Source organism: Solanum verrucosum, unplaced genomic scaffold (genome assembly GCF_900185275.1).
Source record: "Solanum verrucosum unplaced genomic scaffold, falcon-dt-bn FXZP01000235.1, whole genome shotgun sequence".
Lineage (NCBI taxonomy): Eukaryota > Viridiplantae > Streptophyta > Magnoliopsida > Solanales > Solanaceae > Solanum > Solanum verrucosum.
In genome coordinates this window covers 2316068-2330981 of record NW_026019948.1, presented here as the reverse complement: position 1 = coordinate 2330981, position 14914 = coordinate 2316068, and the positions used below count along the sequence as shown (strand labels likewise).

Sequence of the window (14914 nt, the reverse complement as noted above, 5' to 3'; positions counted from 1 at the left end):
CCTAGGGAAGCTGCACTATTTCTTAGGTTTGGAAATCCTCTATACAGAAACTAGGATGTTTATATCACAGAGGAAGTTTGTACTTGATCTTCTCAAAGAATATCACTGTACAGAGTACTCTAGTCTTGCTTCACCCCTTGATTCGTCAATCAAACTCAAAGCTCATGAAGGGAAACCTATAGCAGATCCCAGCTCATACAGAAAGTTGATTGGAAAGTTAAATTTTCTCACCAACACCAGAATAGATATTGCATATGGGGTACAACATCTCAGTCAGTTTATGCAGGATCCTAGAGAACCTCATATGCAGGCAGCATATCACTTGCTTCGGTACCTTAAAAAGGATCCAACCCTGGGTTTGCTTATGTCCTCTACTAATGATTACAAAGTCCAAGCTTTTTGTGACTTAGACTGGGCATCATGTCCTGATTCAAGGAAGTCTGTTACTGGTTATATTGTGTTATTGGGATCAAGTCCTATAAGTTGGAAGTCGAAGAAACAAGAAACTATTTCCCTTTCTTCAGCTGAGGCTGAGTACATGTCTATTAGGAAGTGGTTGGAGAGTTGGTGTGGTTAAGTAGATTATTTGAAGAACTGACTATACCATGTGATGGTCCTTTTCCTGTATACTGTGATAGCCAGTCAGCCTTACAAATTGCCAAAAATCCTGTATTCCACGAAAGAACCAAGAATATTGAAATTGACTGTCACTTTGTGCGAGCCAAGCTTCAAGAAGGGTTGATTTCATTACATCATATTGGCACTGGTGATCAACTTGATGACATTCTCACCAAAGCACTCACTGGAGTCAAACATGCTGCAGTCCTAGACAACTTGGATGTCCTAGTCGCACCTCCAACTTGAGGGGGGGTATTGAGATATTTATTGTACACGTCAGCATCAAGTTAATTAGGATTTCAGTTAGTTAGTTTAGCTCATAGATTGCAGTTGTATATTGTTAATCAGTTAGAATCACTTAGTTGATTAGTTGTATAAATAGTTGTTTGTTCATTGTAATCAGAACCACTTTGCATTTTGTCAATAATATCATAGAAGCTTTCTCCTCTCAATTCTCTCTAGATTTCTCTTGCTCCATTAATGGAGGTTCAGTAGTATCCACCATTTTAGGTGTGTTTTTGTTCCTCTGCTTTACAGTTTCAGCACTAATCAATTGTTTTTTCAGGTTGTCTCTTTGCACTTCAACGCTTGAACTCCATCAACTACGGACTTGTATATCTGGCAATCAGGTATCATTCTTTACTTTTAAGAACTTTTCGATATGTAATAAAATCTAGATGTTACAGAGATAAATAAAAATTCACTCGCCCTGATTTATTATAACACCTTAAACTCTCAACAAGTGCATGATACTTAACCAAACGAATCTAATTCAGTCGATTCTATAAGTCTATCACTTAGTAAAGACTGATTTTAGCTGCTTATATTCAATAATACCTACATAATAAAAAAAAACGTTAGTACAATAATCTGCAAGAGTAGTTCCCTCCCTTAAGGAGTGTGTACTCTTGTTGTCACCAAGGTCTTCATCCTGCTAAATGCCTTGACCTCTAAGGTTACATTTCAAGATACTTCATTTAAAATATTAACCATAGACAAAGAATTTGATTCCATTATCAAAACTCTAGCTTCAGCCACTACATTAGATGTGTTATGGATTCTTACTCCTTTAGCACCAGTAATGTCTCACAACATTCACATATAGGAGAAATATTGAGATTTCAAACTGTCATTAACTGAGCAACTAGAATCATATTTTCCCACACTTTTCATGCTAAGAAACAGATTTTAAAAGGAATACCTTGTATTCAAAAAAAAATTGTAAAAATAATTAGTTTCCTCTATTGTAAAAATTGTAAAAAAAAATTGTTAGTGATATCAGATCGTCCAATCTGATTCATATTATCCCTGATCACATGTTCCACCACGTACATATTGTGGAATTTGCATAAAATTGCTAATGTCTGTCAGATTGTGACAAGTATGAATATCTGTTGACTTTAAAAGTAAAGGAATCAAATTCGTTCAATTATCAAATCAAATTGAAGATGTGTCAATTCTAGGTTCCCTGTTCCCAAGTTTTTCTATTCATCAACATATTTTTCTATAGTTGAGATCCTCCAGTCCGTTGGACCATATTAGAAATTTATTCTTTGCAATTTTTATTTCACATGAAGTTTGCTCATAATGAATTATGAGTTCTAAACTTTCACCAAAGTTTATAACACAATGTTTGAGTTGAGACATATTAAATATAGACCTAAACTCAAGACCTCCCTCATGTTTAGGTAAACACATCTTATTTCAAGCATCCCAGTGTTTACTCTTTCCTAAAACTTTATTGCTCCTAAAGAATTTGACAAAAATTCCGTAGAATACTAGTAATCAACACTTCTTTTCCCCATAAAATAATATATTACTTTCCATGTTTGGAGTTTGGATCTAACACAACATGTTTGCTTCATCCGGAGGTCATTTAATGTATTTTATTGATGTAATGATTTGTATATCAAGTGGTATTTTTCCTAAGTTCCAGACTTTACTTCTTAATTAAGTATATCAACTTTACTTACTTTGTCCCTTAGTACTTTTCATTTGCTCTAATTTTTCCATGAATTAATCAATTGTATTTTAAGGTATTTTAGGTACATCATTGATCACTCCACAATTCTTGCAACTTGGGCCCTTCATTTCATTTTACATTTTCTAACACTTATTTTTCTTCTCAACAATTTTTTAAACTATACTTCATTTTCATTTCACTTGGTCCATATAATAGAAAAAGATGTTTCATTCAAGTTATACTTCTGGTTATAAAATTATGATTCACCTGTTATGTTTATAATAGATTTTATTTTAATTAAAAAAATATGTGTTTGATCGTGAAAATTTAAAATTTAATTTTACATTATATTTCAATTTTGAAAAATAACTTATAACTTGTTTTCTCGCTCACTTTTAAAATATCAATGTATTCAAATATGAATATTACCCACATATTATAAAATATATAACTAATTGCTATAAAAGTTAATGTTATTGAGCATGTGCAAAGCACGGGCTACCGTAACTAGTATATATACACACAAGTACACAAGTAGTCTTTGTAGACACTTGATTTTTTACCCTTTTCGAGTTTCAACCCATTCTTTAACATTAAATATTTAATTTGTATTTCATTTTTAGTATATTTTACTCGAGAAACTTAAAAACCTCAAAATAGTCTTTTTAAACAATACTTTTGATTTCGATTTTTAAAAATTACTAAAAATATGTTTCTTTGATTTTTTTTCCTTATATTTAATATTCAAGTAGTATTTTTATTGTTAGTTATTTTCAAAAAAATAAAAATAAAAATGATTGAACTCAATGACATCTTGTCACGTTGTAAATTTCATTTCAATTTTTATCAAAAGCATATTTCATAGGAGAGGAGAATATTTCATTCTTCCTTAACAAGCTTTTTGATCTTATCCAAAATTCATAAAGACATATTAGGAAAATTAGACTCCAAAATATCGACACTAAACCCTACATCTAGTAGAAACTATAAATAGAAACCTATAAAACCTAGAAAAAAAGGGATGAGTCGTGACACCAAAATAAAAAAGAGAACCACCTTAAAACATTGTTGTTGTAGCTCTAAAATCAGTTGACTCTACCTTGTAAACTCTATCTTCTTCCCCATGATTTTTTATTCGTCGAGAGTTCAATTTTTTTTTATATTTGGTGTTTCAAAACACATCGTCTTAACATAAAGGTACAATTTTGACTTTGTTTATTTATTAATTTGTCTTCTACATTGTAATTTTTTGAAGTATGGATGAAATTTTATTTTTTATGTTACCACAATGAGCTTGATTATCACATATATCCTAGGAACAGTGGCGGATCTATGAAGGATTGTGGGGGTGCCATGTCACCCCCGAACTTCGACGGAAACTCTATATATACATAGGTATATACATATAATATTTATATAAATATAAAGCGTGTCATTCATAGAACAAAATTGGCTTGTGGTGCCACGGTAGGAGGGCAACTTTAGAAGGCTGATGCTGCGGGTTTGAATCCCATTTGTACCTATTTTTTTGAGAAATTTGCTGCATACATTTTTTAAGAAAAGAAAAAGCTCCAAGCACGTTTTTTTAAGGAAAAACAGCTGGCACAATTTTTTATTTTTTTTATAATTGTTATTGACTTAAATTAAATTAATTACATTATTACTCTTTTGACTTTTCTTTTATTTGATTAAATACTTAATAAAAGTGTAATATCTTATTATTTATATTTTATTGATTGATTTATGATATATATCGAAAAGACGAATAATTCAATCAAATATAAAATTAATTTAATCGATAAGTCTATTTGACACCCACGAACTCTAAATCCTGAATTCGCCACTGCCTAGGAAGCATGTAAGAATTGATAGTTTAGTGAGTCAAGTTCTTATTTAACTTGCTTAGCAGCCAATTTTTTCATGCTTAGGATAAATGTGATAATCAGACTTCATCAATTTAACCATTTAAAATAAAATTGTATTCATACTTCAGATAATTACACAACATAAAGACCAATTAATCAACAAACAAAGTAAAAAAAATTGAGTTTTCATGTCAAGACGACATCTTTCGAAACTCCAAAGAATAAAAAAGAACCTTGAATCGAAACCCTAAAAAAACGAAAACTATGGAGAAGAAGATGAAGTTTACATGGTGGAGTCAACTAATTTTAAAATTGCAATAACAATGTTTTAAGGTGGTTCTATATTAGAGAAAAATTGAAATTTTGAATGGTTTTTCATGGAGTAGTAGAGAGTTTCTAGGTTCTATAGGTTTTTATTTATAGTGGGTTTGGTGTCTATATTTTGGAGTCTAATCGTCCTAATATATCCTTATGAATTTTGGATAAGATCAAAAAGTTTAGGGAGAAAGAATAGAATATTCTTTTCTTCTATGAAGTTATGTTTTTGATAAAAATTAGGATGAAATTTACCGCGTGACAACATGGCATTGAGTTCAATTTTTATTTTCATTTTGAAAATAACCAACAATAAAAATCCTACTTGAAATATTAAATATAAGAAAAAATCAAAGAAAAATATTTTTTTCTAATTTTTCCTTTTACTTAAAAATCGAAAATAAAAGTATTATCTAAAGACTATTTTTGTGGTTTTCAATTTTTTCAAGTAAAATTTACTAAAAATGAAATAAAAATTAGATTTAAAATAGATATTTAAAGCTAAAATATGGGTTGAAACTCTGAAAAGGATTAAAAAAAAACACGTGGCTATAGTTTTTTGTTAAAGTAATTCTAGGTACAACAGAACTCTACTTATGCATAGCTTGTGCACTCCTAGTATGCTATAACTATGTAGAGTAACTACCATATTTGATCATTATCTTTAACACTCTCCCTTTTTCTATCCGTATCGATTATCGAATTATCATAGTGATTTTTATTCTTATTTGTTGATTAAGATTATCCCATATGACTAATTATTGTGGTCAAGTTACTTGTATTCTTATTAGATTGTGTTAGCTGTTGTGGTTGATATAGACATCCCTTGTTGCGATTCGTACTCAATTATTCCTCCCACATCGATTGAGAATGTTTTGATTCCAGACTTTTGATATACCTCAAGCTTCGAAGAATTTTGTGTTCTGGATTATTCCAACAATTTTTACAACAAACCTTTGGTTATGTAAAATTGCTCATGCTACATGTAATTTTTTATTCGAATTATAAACTCTTTAATTATTGAAGTCCAATTAGAAAGTTAAATCTAACAAGACGCTCAATATCTATTTGATCAATTATTTAAGGGTTTTTTACCTTTTTCTTTTTTGACCCATAAAAAGAAACTACTTACGGGCACCTACTAAGATTTACAAAATATGCAATGATTATTATATATATTATGTATATTACTGTATACTATATGTATATTATTTATATATTATTCATATTTAATATACAAAACATATATATTTGTTAGCTGCATTTTATAGGGTGTCCCAAAAAGGAAATTATCTTCCAAAGAAGAAAATTTCCTACTTTTCTTTTCTTTCAAAGGAGAACCAATACACATTGCTCTTTAGAGTGACTCAAATCTTTAATCCACTGATCAATTAGATGCTCAACTACTAGAGCTAATCTCACTTGTTGGGTTCCTATTTGAAGTTCTACACTGATGTAGTGATGTGTATTATTTTTCTATTATTTTTATGTTTGTTTATTATTATTTTTATATTCTTCGTATGTCCCTAACAATAATTAAGGAATAAGGACATGCATAAACATATGTGCCACTCTTTGTAAATCAATTCTTTCGTTTGTTTCTTTTAATTTTTACTTATATCAAATTTACAATTGCACCCAATTCTAGCTTCAACAGGAATAATCCGAATTAATAAAAGATTCGAACAACGGCTCGTGATCTCTTCACCTTACGAAAATAAATATTCGGTGTAACCTTACGAGTGAACTTTGGGAGAGTATGATGTATACAAAGTTTTATTCTTATTTTGAAAAGATAGAAAGGTGATTTTTGATAGGTCATTGGCTCAAATAAAACATATAAAAAAATCAAGTATGTAAAGCAAACATAGCAGTAAGAAATTTATATCGATGGAGAAAAGAACAGTAGCAACAACAAATAATATGATAACTGAAGTCACGAAGACAATAAAATTGAGGAATAAGATAGTAAAAGAGTACTCATAAAACTAATATTGATGAGGAAACTAATATGTCGTCACTAAATTGTAGATGTCTCATGTGTGGTATAACCACCTCTATTTGGTACTTTTTCGGTCTACTTCTACCTCTCCTCATACCAACTAATATCTCATACTTCCTCAATGGTGCGTCTATGCATCTTCTTTTCACATGTTCGAACCATATCACAATCTCATCTCCCTCCTTTTGCTCACCACGGAAGTCACTCTTACCTTGTCAAAGATATCTTCATTTCTAATCATATCTCTCCTAATTAATATACCACACATTCATCACAAGTACATCCTCATTTTCGTTAGTTTCATCTTCTGGACATACGTGTGATTTCTTGACTGCTCAACACTCCGTCCAATACAACATAGATGATTGACCATCACTTTATAAAACTTATGCTTGATGGCACATTCTCATCTTACAATATACTGAATGCAAGATTCTATTTCAGTCTCCCCGCTCTAATATTATCTATAACTTCCTCGTCAATCTCTTAATTTTCTTAAATTATTCATCAGATACTTGAAACTTCATCCCTTGAAAATGATTTGGATATCAATCCCCACTTTCAAAACAGCCACATAAAGTAATGTCACTGATCTATGTACCATGTTTTAGAAATATAAGTTATTTCTTGTTATATTCAAACTCCTAATTTAAATGTTCACTTGCGACCTATACAAATTAACTTCATTGGAGATGGTTAAATGCTTATAATTGTGCAGAACTAATGTAAGAATTTAGTATTTGGGCTAATAAATTAAAGTGTCATATACAAATCTGTCATTTTAATATCTTGTTCTTGCCAATACATTTATTTAATTTGGACACAGAGAAATGTAGACCTCCTTTTAAATTATGAGAAGATCAGAACAATAAAAAGAGGAATTATTAGTTAGGGGTTATCCTCTTAACTTGTGATTACATAGAAACAAATTAAAGAAATGATGATGACGAAAATAATAACATGAGATATACTAGCAAGTTGGACATAAACTTTAGTGGAAAAAATTAAATAAATTGGAAATAGCAAGACAATAAAATAGTAAATAACAAATTAATAAGAACATTTGAAGCATTTGGAAGCAATCTAAAACTTAGGACGTTTATTATCATGGCGATGAACTTGTGAAGCAAGAAGCTCGTCCAGAAGATTGTTATCCAAATACTCAAATTCAACCTTCTCTCCATGATCAAGTCGATGATTAGAAGAAGCCGAAGCCGAAGCAGAAGCAGAAGAAGAGGACATGTTCATATTGTTCACCATTGTAGATGGAACGTTATAGCTCGATCCAAGACCTAGAGGTACATTAGTATTATTATTGATATGATAATGTCCATCATTAGGGAAGTTGAGAATGGCTTGATGGCCCCTTAAAGAAAAGGCAGCTCTATCATAAGCTCTAGCCGCTTCTTCAGCTGTTTCAAAAGTACCTAACCATAGACGTGCACCATTCCTATTAGGATCACGTATCTCCGCTGCATATTTTCCCCATGGTCTTCGTCGTATGCCTCGATATTTGTTCTCTCTTCTTCCTCTTTGATCTTCGTTCTCCATCACCTTGGTCACCCTTCTAAGTTTTTGTTAATATCTAGGGGATATAATATAACGTGCTAAAGTGTTTAAGTATATATGCATGGATATGACTATTATTTATTTTCAATAAATAGATAGATGTCGTAGTCATATTTGACCATTGACCAATTTTGACTTCTTCCGCATAAAGGTTGGGGTTAGAGTCATGGGTGGCAACGAGGCTGATGGTGGCTTTCCTAAATTTACATCAAAGATTTGACTGGTCATAAATCGGGTTTATATTTTGGGGTGGCAAAATCAAATCTAATTCGTTTAAGTTTCGATAAGTTATTGATTCGTTTAATTTATTTTAACTTATTTAAAATTAGATTGATATGTAGTTCAAAAGTGACTCACACGATATTAATCATAATTTTTTTTAAAAAATTAGGTATTGGAAATTTACGAAAAAATAAATAAAGCAATTAAAATTTTGTAAAATATGAATGGATTGAATTATGACCAGTTTTGATCCAAGCAAATTTTAATTAGATTGGATTGAACTTTGATCCATTTTGATCCGATCAAATTTGACCAAACCCACCAATTGTCAACTCTAATACTTGAGATCAATTACCCCATAAACATTAAAGTTGAAGGGAAAATGTTTAGAATTTGTACTGCAAATTTAATTACTTTTCTCTATTTACTTTTATTTATCTATTATATTATAAATAATTTTTTATTTTTATTTATCTACTTTAGCACATTTTAAGATAAAGATTAAAAAAAAAAAAAGTTATGTTCACTTTTAACATTAAATAATCATTTCCTCAAGTTCATTGAGATTATATACCAATTAATATATGTATTATGGTAAATTCAATAATGGCCTATAGATTAGTCGATGTTGCTTAAACGTCTCAATAAAAGAAGGATTTAATATTTAGTTATTCATTCATAAGGTTCTCTCTCACTTATACGGATATACATGTACCGGGTTGATTTGAATTCTCTGTTATCAAATCAAATCAAATTAAAAAAAAAAAAAAGTCAAATTTTCATTTTTATTCTCGAATCTTTCCATGTCTCGATATAAACATCTGACAACAATTTGTTTTATGTGAAATATATAATATAAACGTCATTTTACACAATTATACTTATCCAGTTCAATAACATTATAATAAAGACAAAAAAACATATCATATATTGAGAGCTTCAACTCTTAGAAGTTGAGCACTTTCTAACTTGATAAACTTTGTATAAAAAAAAATATTTAATTAAAAATGAATAGATTTCTACATGGACAAAGGGAAACCTTATGGGATAATGGTTTCATTGAATTTAATATTTACAAAGTAAATTATAACTAATTTTTCGTTATTGATAATAATAATAAATGAAAGTTCCAAGTTTGATGATTGTCAAGGTCCAATTTGGTAGTCCGCCCAGTGGGATGATTGGCCTAATATTCTTTTCAGAGATTGAAGCCAATTAGTGTTCCAATAACAAATTATTTTGAAGAATATATGAAGCTTCCAAGAACCAACAATATACCTGTTTTAATTATTCAAATCTTAGTCATTAAATATGTTTATTTTCGAGGTCAGAATCGTAATTAAGTGCATTTGTTTTTCTTGTTTTACAATCACTAATAAATCTGAATATGCCCGAATGATTAAAAATTTGTATAAAGATGTCATTTCATTGCTACTGTATCTACTTTCATCCACCATCTACAATCACCATTTCAACCCCAATTATCACCATCATCAGTCACCACCACCTACTTTCCACAATCACCATCATCTGCCCAACCACAACCACCAATACCGTCAATCACCAAAATCAATTGTCATCACCATTAGCCACATTTGTATTTATCACCACTAATCATTATTACATCCACTAATCACTATTGATAATTACCAATTTACCATCATTAGTCAACACTATATACCGCTAACCGCCATCATCATTAAGCGCCGTCTTTAGTTATCATTATCATTTCACTATTAATTATCAATTGTCACCAACAACAATTACGATTAATCACTACTATCAACCACTATTGTCTTATAATATTTTATAATATTTTATTAATATATATTAGATCAATTTAGTATTTTTTTTTATTTTTTTTTATATATACAACTAGATGTTGAGAAAACAAATAGTCTAAACTATTTAGTATTCAAATCTTAATGCAACATCTTGATATTCAGATCTGTGTGTCTATTTCTATATTTGTTTATATCTTGTTGGAAGTTTGGAATGAAAATGCCACAAACCTAACCTAAAAAATATATTTCTAAAAAATCCATAGAGTGATACAGTGTTATATAAATAATTAACATAAAATTTCAAATTTAAATTGATAACATTACAAATTTGAAAGATACAAACTTAAATGACTAGTACATTGCAAATCAAAATATAAACTTTGAACTTCAAAGTTCAACTTCTTGACTTTGTACCTTTTCACCAAGTGCCTAATTCATAAATTATGACGGAATGACCTGGGAGACCCTTATACTTGACTCCGTTTGTAAGTTGGACCCTTGTACTTACAACTTTTCCTACTGAACTCTTAAACTCACTGAAACACAATATTTTAAAACCAGAGTTGGACTTATGCTTACATATTGTACAAGGGTCCTAACTCAGAGTTGGACTTATGCTTACCTATTGAAATTGTACCACATAATTGAAATTTAACATGTTCTTTGTCTATCGCTCAAAATATGTCCACACCACACTTGATCTTTAAGGACGAGAAGGAGGAGGATTATCCATGAAACTTGAAACTTTGACGTAGAATAGCAAAGTAGCAAAATAGATAGAGCGAATTGTGTGAAAATCGAAAAAGAATGAAGTGATATTTATAATTTTAATACATGGCCAAAATCTAATTTAATAAATATAGAGGTTAAAATAAAGTTCGCAATGACTAGTTTTTTAAATTGGAAATGACTAGTTATTAAAAACGATAAATTTGGCAATGACTAATTTTAAAATTTTCCAACGATCGAATCTATTAAATGCATATATTAATTGTATTATTAGATTATCTTTTTATATATATATTTATTTTTTTAAAGTCAAAAACCGCCCCACCAACCTGGTACGATCCGATTAAAAACTAAACATCTTAAACCGAGTAGGAGGTTGGGCCGAACATCCTTTCCCTTACCCAAGCCCATCCCCGTCCAGACCTAACATTAGCCCAAAACTAGTGTGGTCCAGGGCCACATCTTAATGGGCCTGTTCGGCCCAGATGACACCCTTCCTAAAAAGCCCTTAATTGAGTTGAGCAAGATGCAGCTAAAATTTATGTAAAAATTAGGCAAATGACATAGTGTAAGAAAGAAATTACTTCCTTTTCCTACTCTTTCATTAATTACCAAAAATCCCTTTTTTTAGTTTTTTCGGATACATAATATAGCAGCGCGGATACTTTAATTAATAACGGGTGGATACTTAAATTATTAAGTTGTTAGCAGCACGGATACTTAATTAACGGGCGGATGCATAATATAGCAGCGCGGATACTTTAATTAATAATGGGCGGATACTTAAACTAATAAAGTATCCGATTAAGTTGAATTGGGGGAAAATAAGGGATTTTTGTGTTTTAGTAAAAGAGTAGGGAAATATTGAGAATAGGTAAAGAAGTATTGTGTATTTAAGTAATTTTTCCAAAATTTATTGTTGATTGAAAAAGGTTCAAGTAGACACTAATCATGCAAAATGATACATCAATATTTTTCATTAATAGTTTGGCTCATATTAGTTTTTCGATTTTAAGACGATGACACCTTTGCTAAGAAGCCCTTAGTTAAGTTTCGTTAACGCTTCTAGATTTATTTAACATGTTTTACATACAAATAATCAGAATATTTGTCATATGAATTTTGAGGAAAATGATTGTAGTGGTTCATGCACCATATCCAATTTCATTTCACCATCTATGGCCCTCTATTCACTTTTCATTTCACTTCTTTTCAGTTATTATTATTATCATTATCATTATAACGTAAATTAAATTTGTGGACCATATATACATAATTGAGGACCTTCATTATTTGTTTTCTTTCCTCTTTGGTCATATAGGGTGAGCAATATAGTATATTATGATTGATTTCAAATATTAATTGTTTTGACAAATTAATTTTGTTCAAAATATTTGATGTCTTGAACAATAAAGAGTCATTAGAGTTACTTCTTTCTGTTCTTATTATTCAATTAGTAAAATATTAGTTAAAGTAAAATGTTTAAAGGGAGATACAGAAAAAAATTAATAACTATTTCTATGATGTGTGCAAAAAGTTTAGAATATGGTGTTTTAAAAAAATAAAAAATAAAAAATTGTGGGTCATGTTTTATATTTAGAAAATATTAAATCACAATTTCAAATTTCAAATCCCAAAGTACTTTCATTATTTTAGTTTATCTGACCCCTACTTCTTTTTCACATATTTCGGGAAGGAATGGCCTTTTTCTTTTTCACATATCATTTCTTACTTTGTATTAAAAAAAATTCAAACACTCACAATTTTCACGATTAAATTCCCCCCTTAATGAAGCTAATATCTCAAAAGATTACTTAACTATCCAAATTTATGTAGCAAAGTTATTAAATTTTATTTTGTATCAATAAAATCACTTACTTTTATCTTTCAAAATCACTCACTAAATTTACCATTAATTTATTTTGTCATGGAAAAATAAATTAATTTTTATCACCGGTTAACATGAACCTCATATCATATAAATAAAATTAAAGAATAGTGCAAGTATACCAACATGAGATGAAATATTTAAGTATACCAACTTGACTAATATATAGTCCAATTAAATGACACAAGTATACCAACAAGACTAATCTATAGTCCTATTAATTAAATGACGATTCTAAGGTTTGTTTTAAATTATAATTTCTAAAATTCTTCTTTCTTTTGTAAATTTATATCTAATTAAATGATGTCATATAAATTGAGACGAAGATCGTTATATATGTGGGCTAAGCTTTAGAATATTTTTTGTATATCTAACTAAATGATGTCATATAAATTGAGACGATGATCGTAATATACGAGGGCTAAGCTATAGAATTATTCGGCGGCAAATGGTGATACGTAGGAGCAAGAACTTATGTTTTTATCCATTGGAGTAGGCCCTAATAGAGTGAAGTAAAATTAGTTATACAAAATTGTAATAAATAGAATAATCAAGTAGTGTTTAAATTTAATCTAAGGAATTAGTAAACTTAATTACATTGTGTGACCAAATACCATGAACCTAATGACTTTCTTAGTGATTAATGCAATTCATAGTAAGGTCAATGAAATGGCCAATAATATATCATTCTAGATAAGTAACTGATTAAATACAATAATAATAGTAGCCTACTTGGATTTTGCACACGAGGCAACTGCCTATTTACTCATTTTTATTTTTTTTTAGAATATGGTCCTATGGCCTATGCCCCTATCCATTGTTCAATTTGTTTGTTCTCTAATGTATAGAAAGCACTAAATTTGAATTTTATTATTTAAGACTAAATTTGGTACAGGTCAATATGGAGGACCAAGACATATTTCTTGTGAATAAGACAAAGTGAGGTTAAAAAGGTAGAAGTAAATTTTTTGAGTATGTCAAATTAACTAACTAATTAATCCAAAATATTATTCATCTACCCTTTTTGATAGAGGAATTATATGACTGATTTCAACTAAGAAATTGAAGTAATCCTCCTAACGTGGAGATTATATAAATTTCAAGACTGTCAAGAAATATGCTACTAAGAGCTTTCGAATCACAGGAAAAAAAAAATTAAAGAGAAGAATCAAGGTAGGAACAGAATTGTATTCAAGTTGTTTATCAATAAAATATTCATGTTTCTTCGACCAAAAGTAAAGGTATTGATTGATAAATATAAAACTATTTCCACAAATTTGAAATTGGGTGTGGATGATAAGTACTCCCCACCTCTAACTTTAAGGATTTCTATTCGAATCACTAATTACGCAAAAAAGTTAAAGCTCATGGGGAGAGGTTAAATACTAAATCAACTTCTTCTATTTTTATTTTTATTTTAACAAAAACATAGTTGATTGATTTATTCTTTTTTTTTTTAATAAAAGAATGGGGTAGAGAAAGGGGAAATCAGAAATGGGTCGGGCGAGAAGATTACACAGTAGGAGAATCAAACCCTTCACTAACAAGATAAAAATTCAGATAATCAATTAACTGAATTATTAAATTTTTCCTACTTAGATTGATAAGTTATTCCTCACAAATTTATTAGGAATGTATTTAGGATGTGTGGTATTTAGAGATTGATACATTACAACAAGAAATCAAAATGTCAACATATTTGGCCAAAATGGACGAGTTGTCTTTGTCTATGCTTTATACTCTATTCAAGATTATATATCTTTTTGATTAGAGAATTTTATATATGGGACTTGGATTTGACTGGTACAAACAAACATACACAGGATTGAAGGCCTGAATCTAGTCATTTCATTTCTTTATCCTCTTAGAATGGTCCCTAACCTACTACTCCCTCCGTCCCATTTTATATGAGGTACTTTGACTCGGCACAGAATTTAAGAAAGAAAGGAAGACTTTTAA

At 29.8% G+C, this 14914-nt stretch overlaps 1 protein-coding gene across 1 annotated transcript; it reads right to left on the bottom strand.

Moving 5' to 3' along the window:
* Positions 1-7846: 7846 nt before the first annotated feature.
* LOC125811158 (ethylene-responsive transcription factor ERF098-like) lies at positions 7847-8324 on the bottom strand. Its single transcript, XM_049490679.1, has one exon. The coding sequence runs from the start codon at positions 8312-8314 to the stop codon at positions 7847-7849; it is 468 nt and encodes a 155-aa protein (XP_049346636.1). The 5' UTR covers positions 8315-8324.
* Between the last annotated feature and the right edge of the window lie 6590 nt (positions 8325-14914).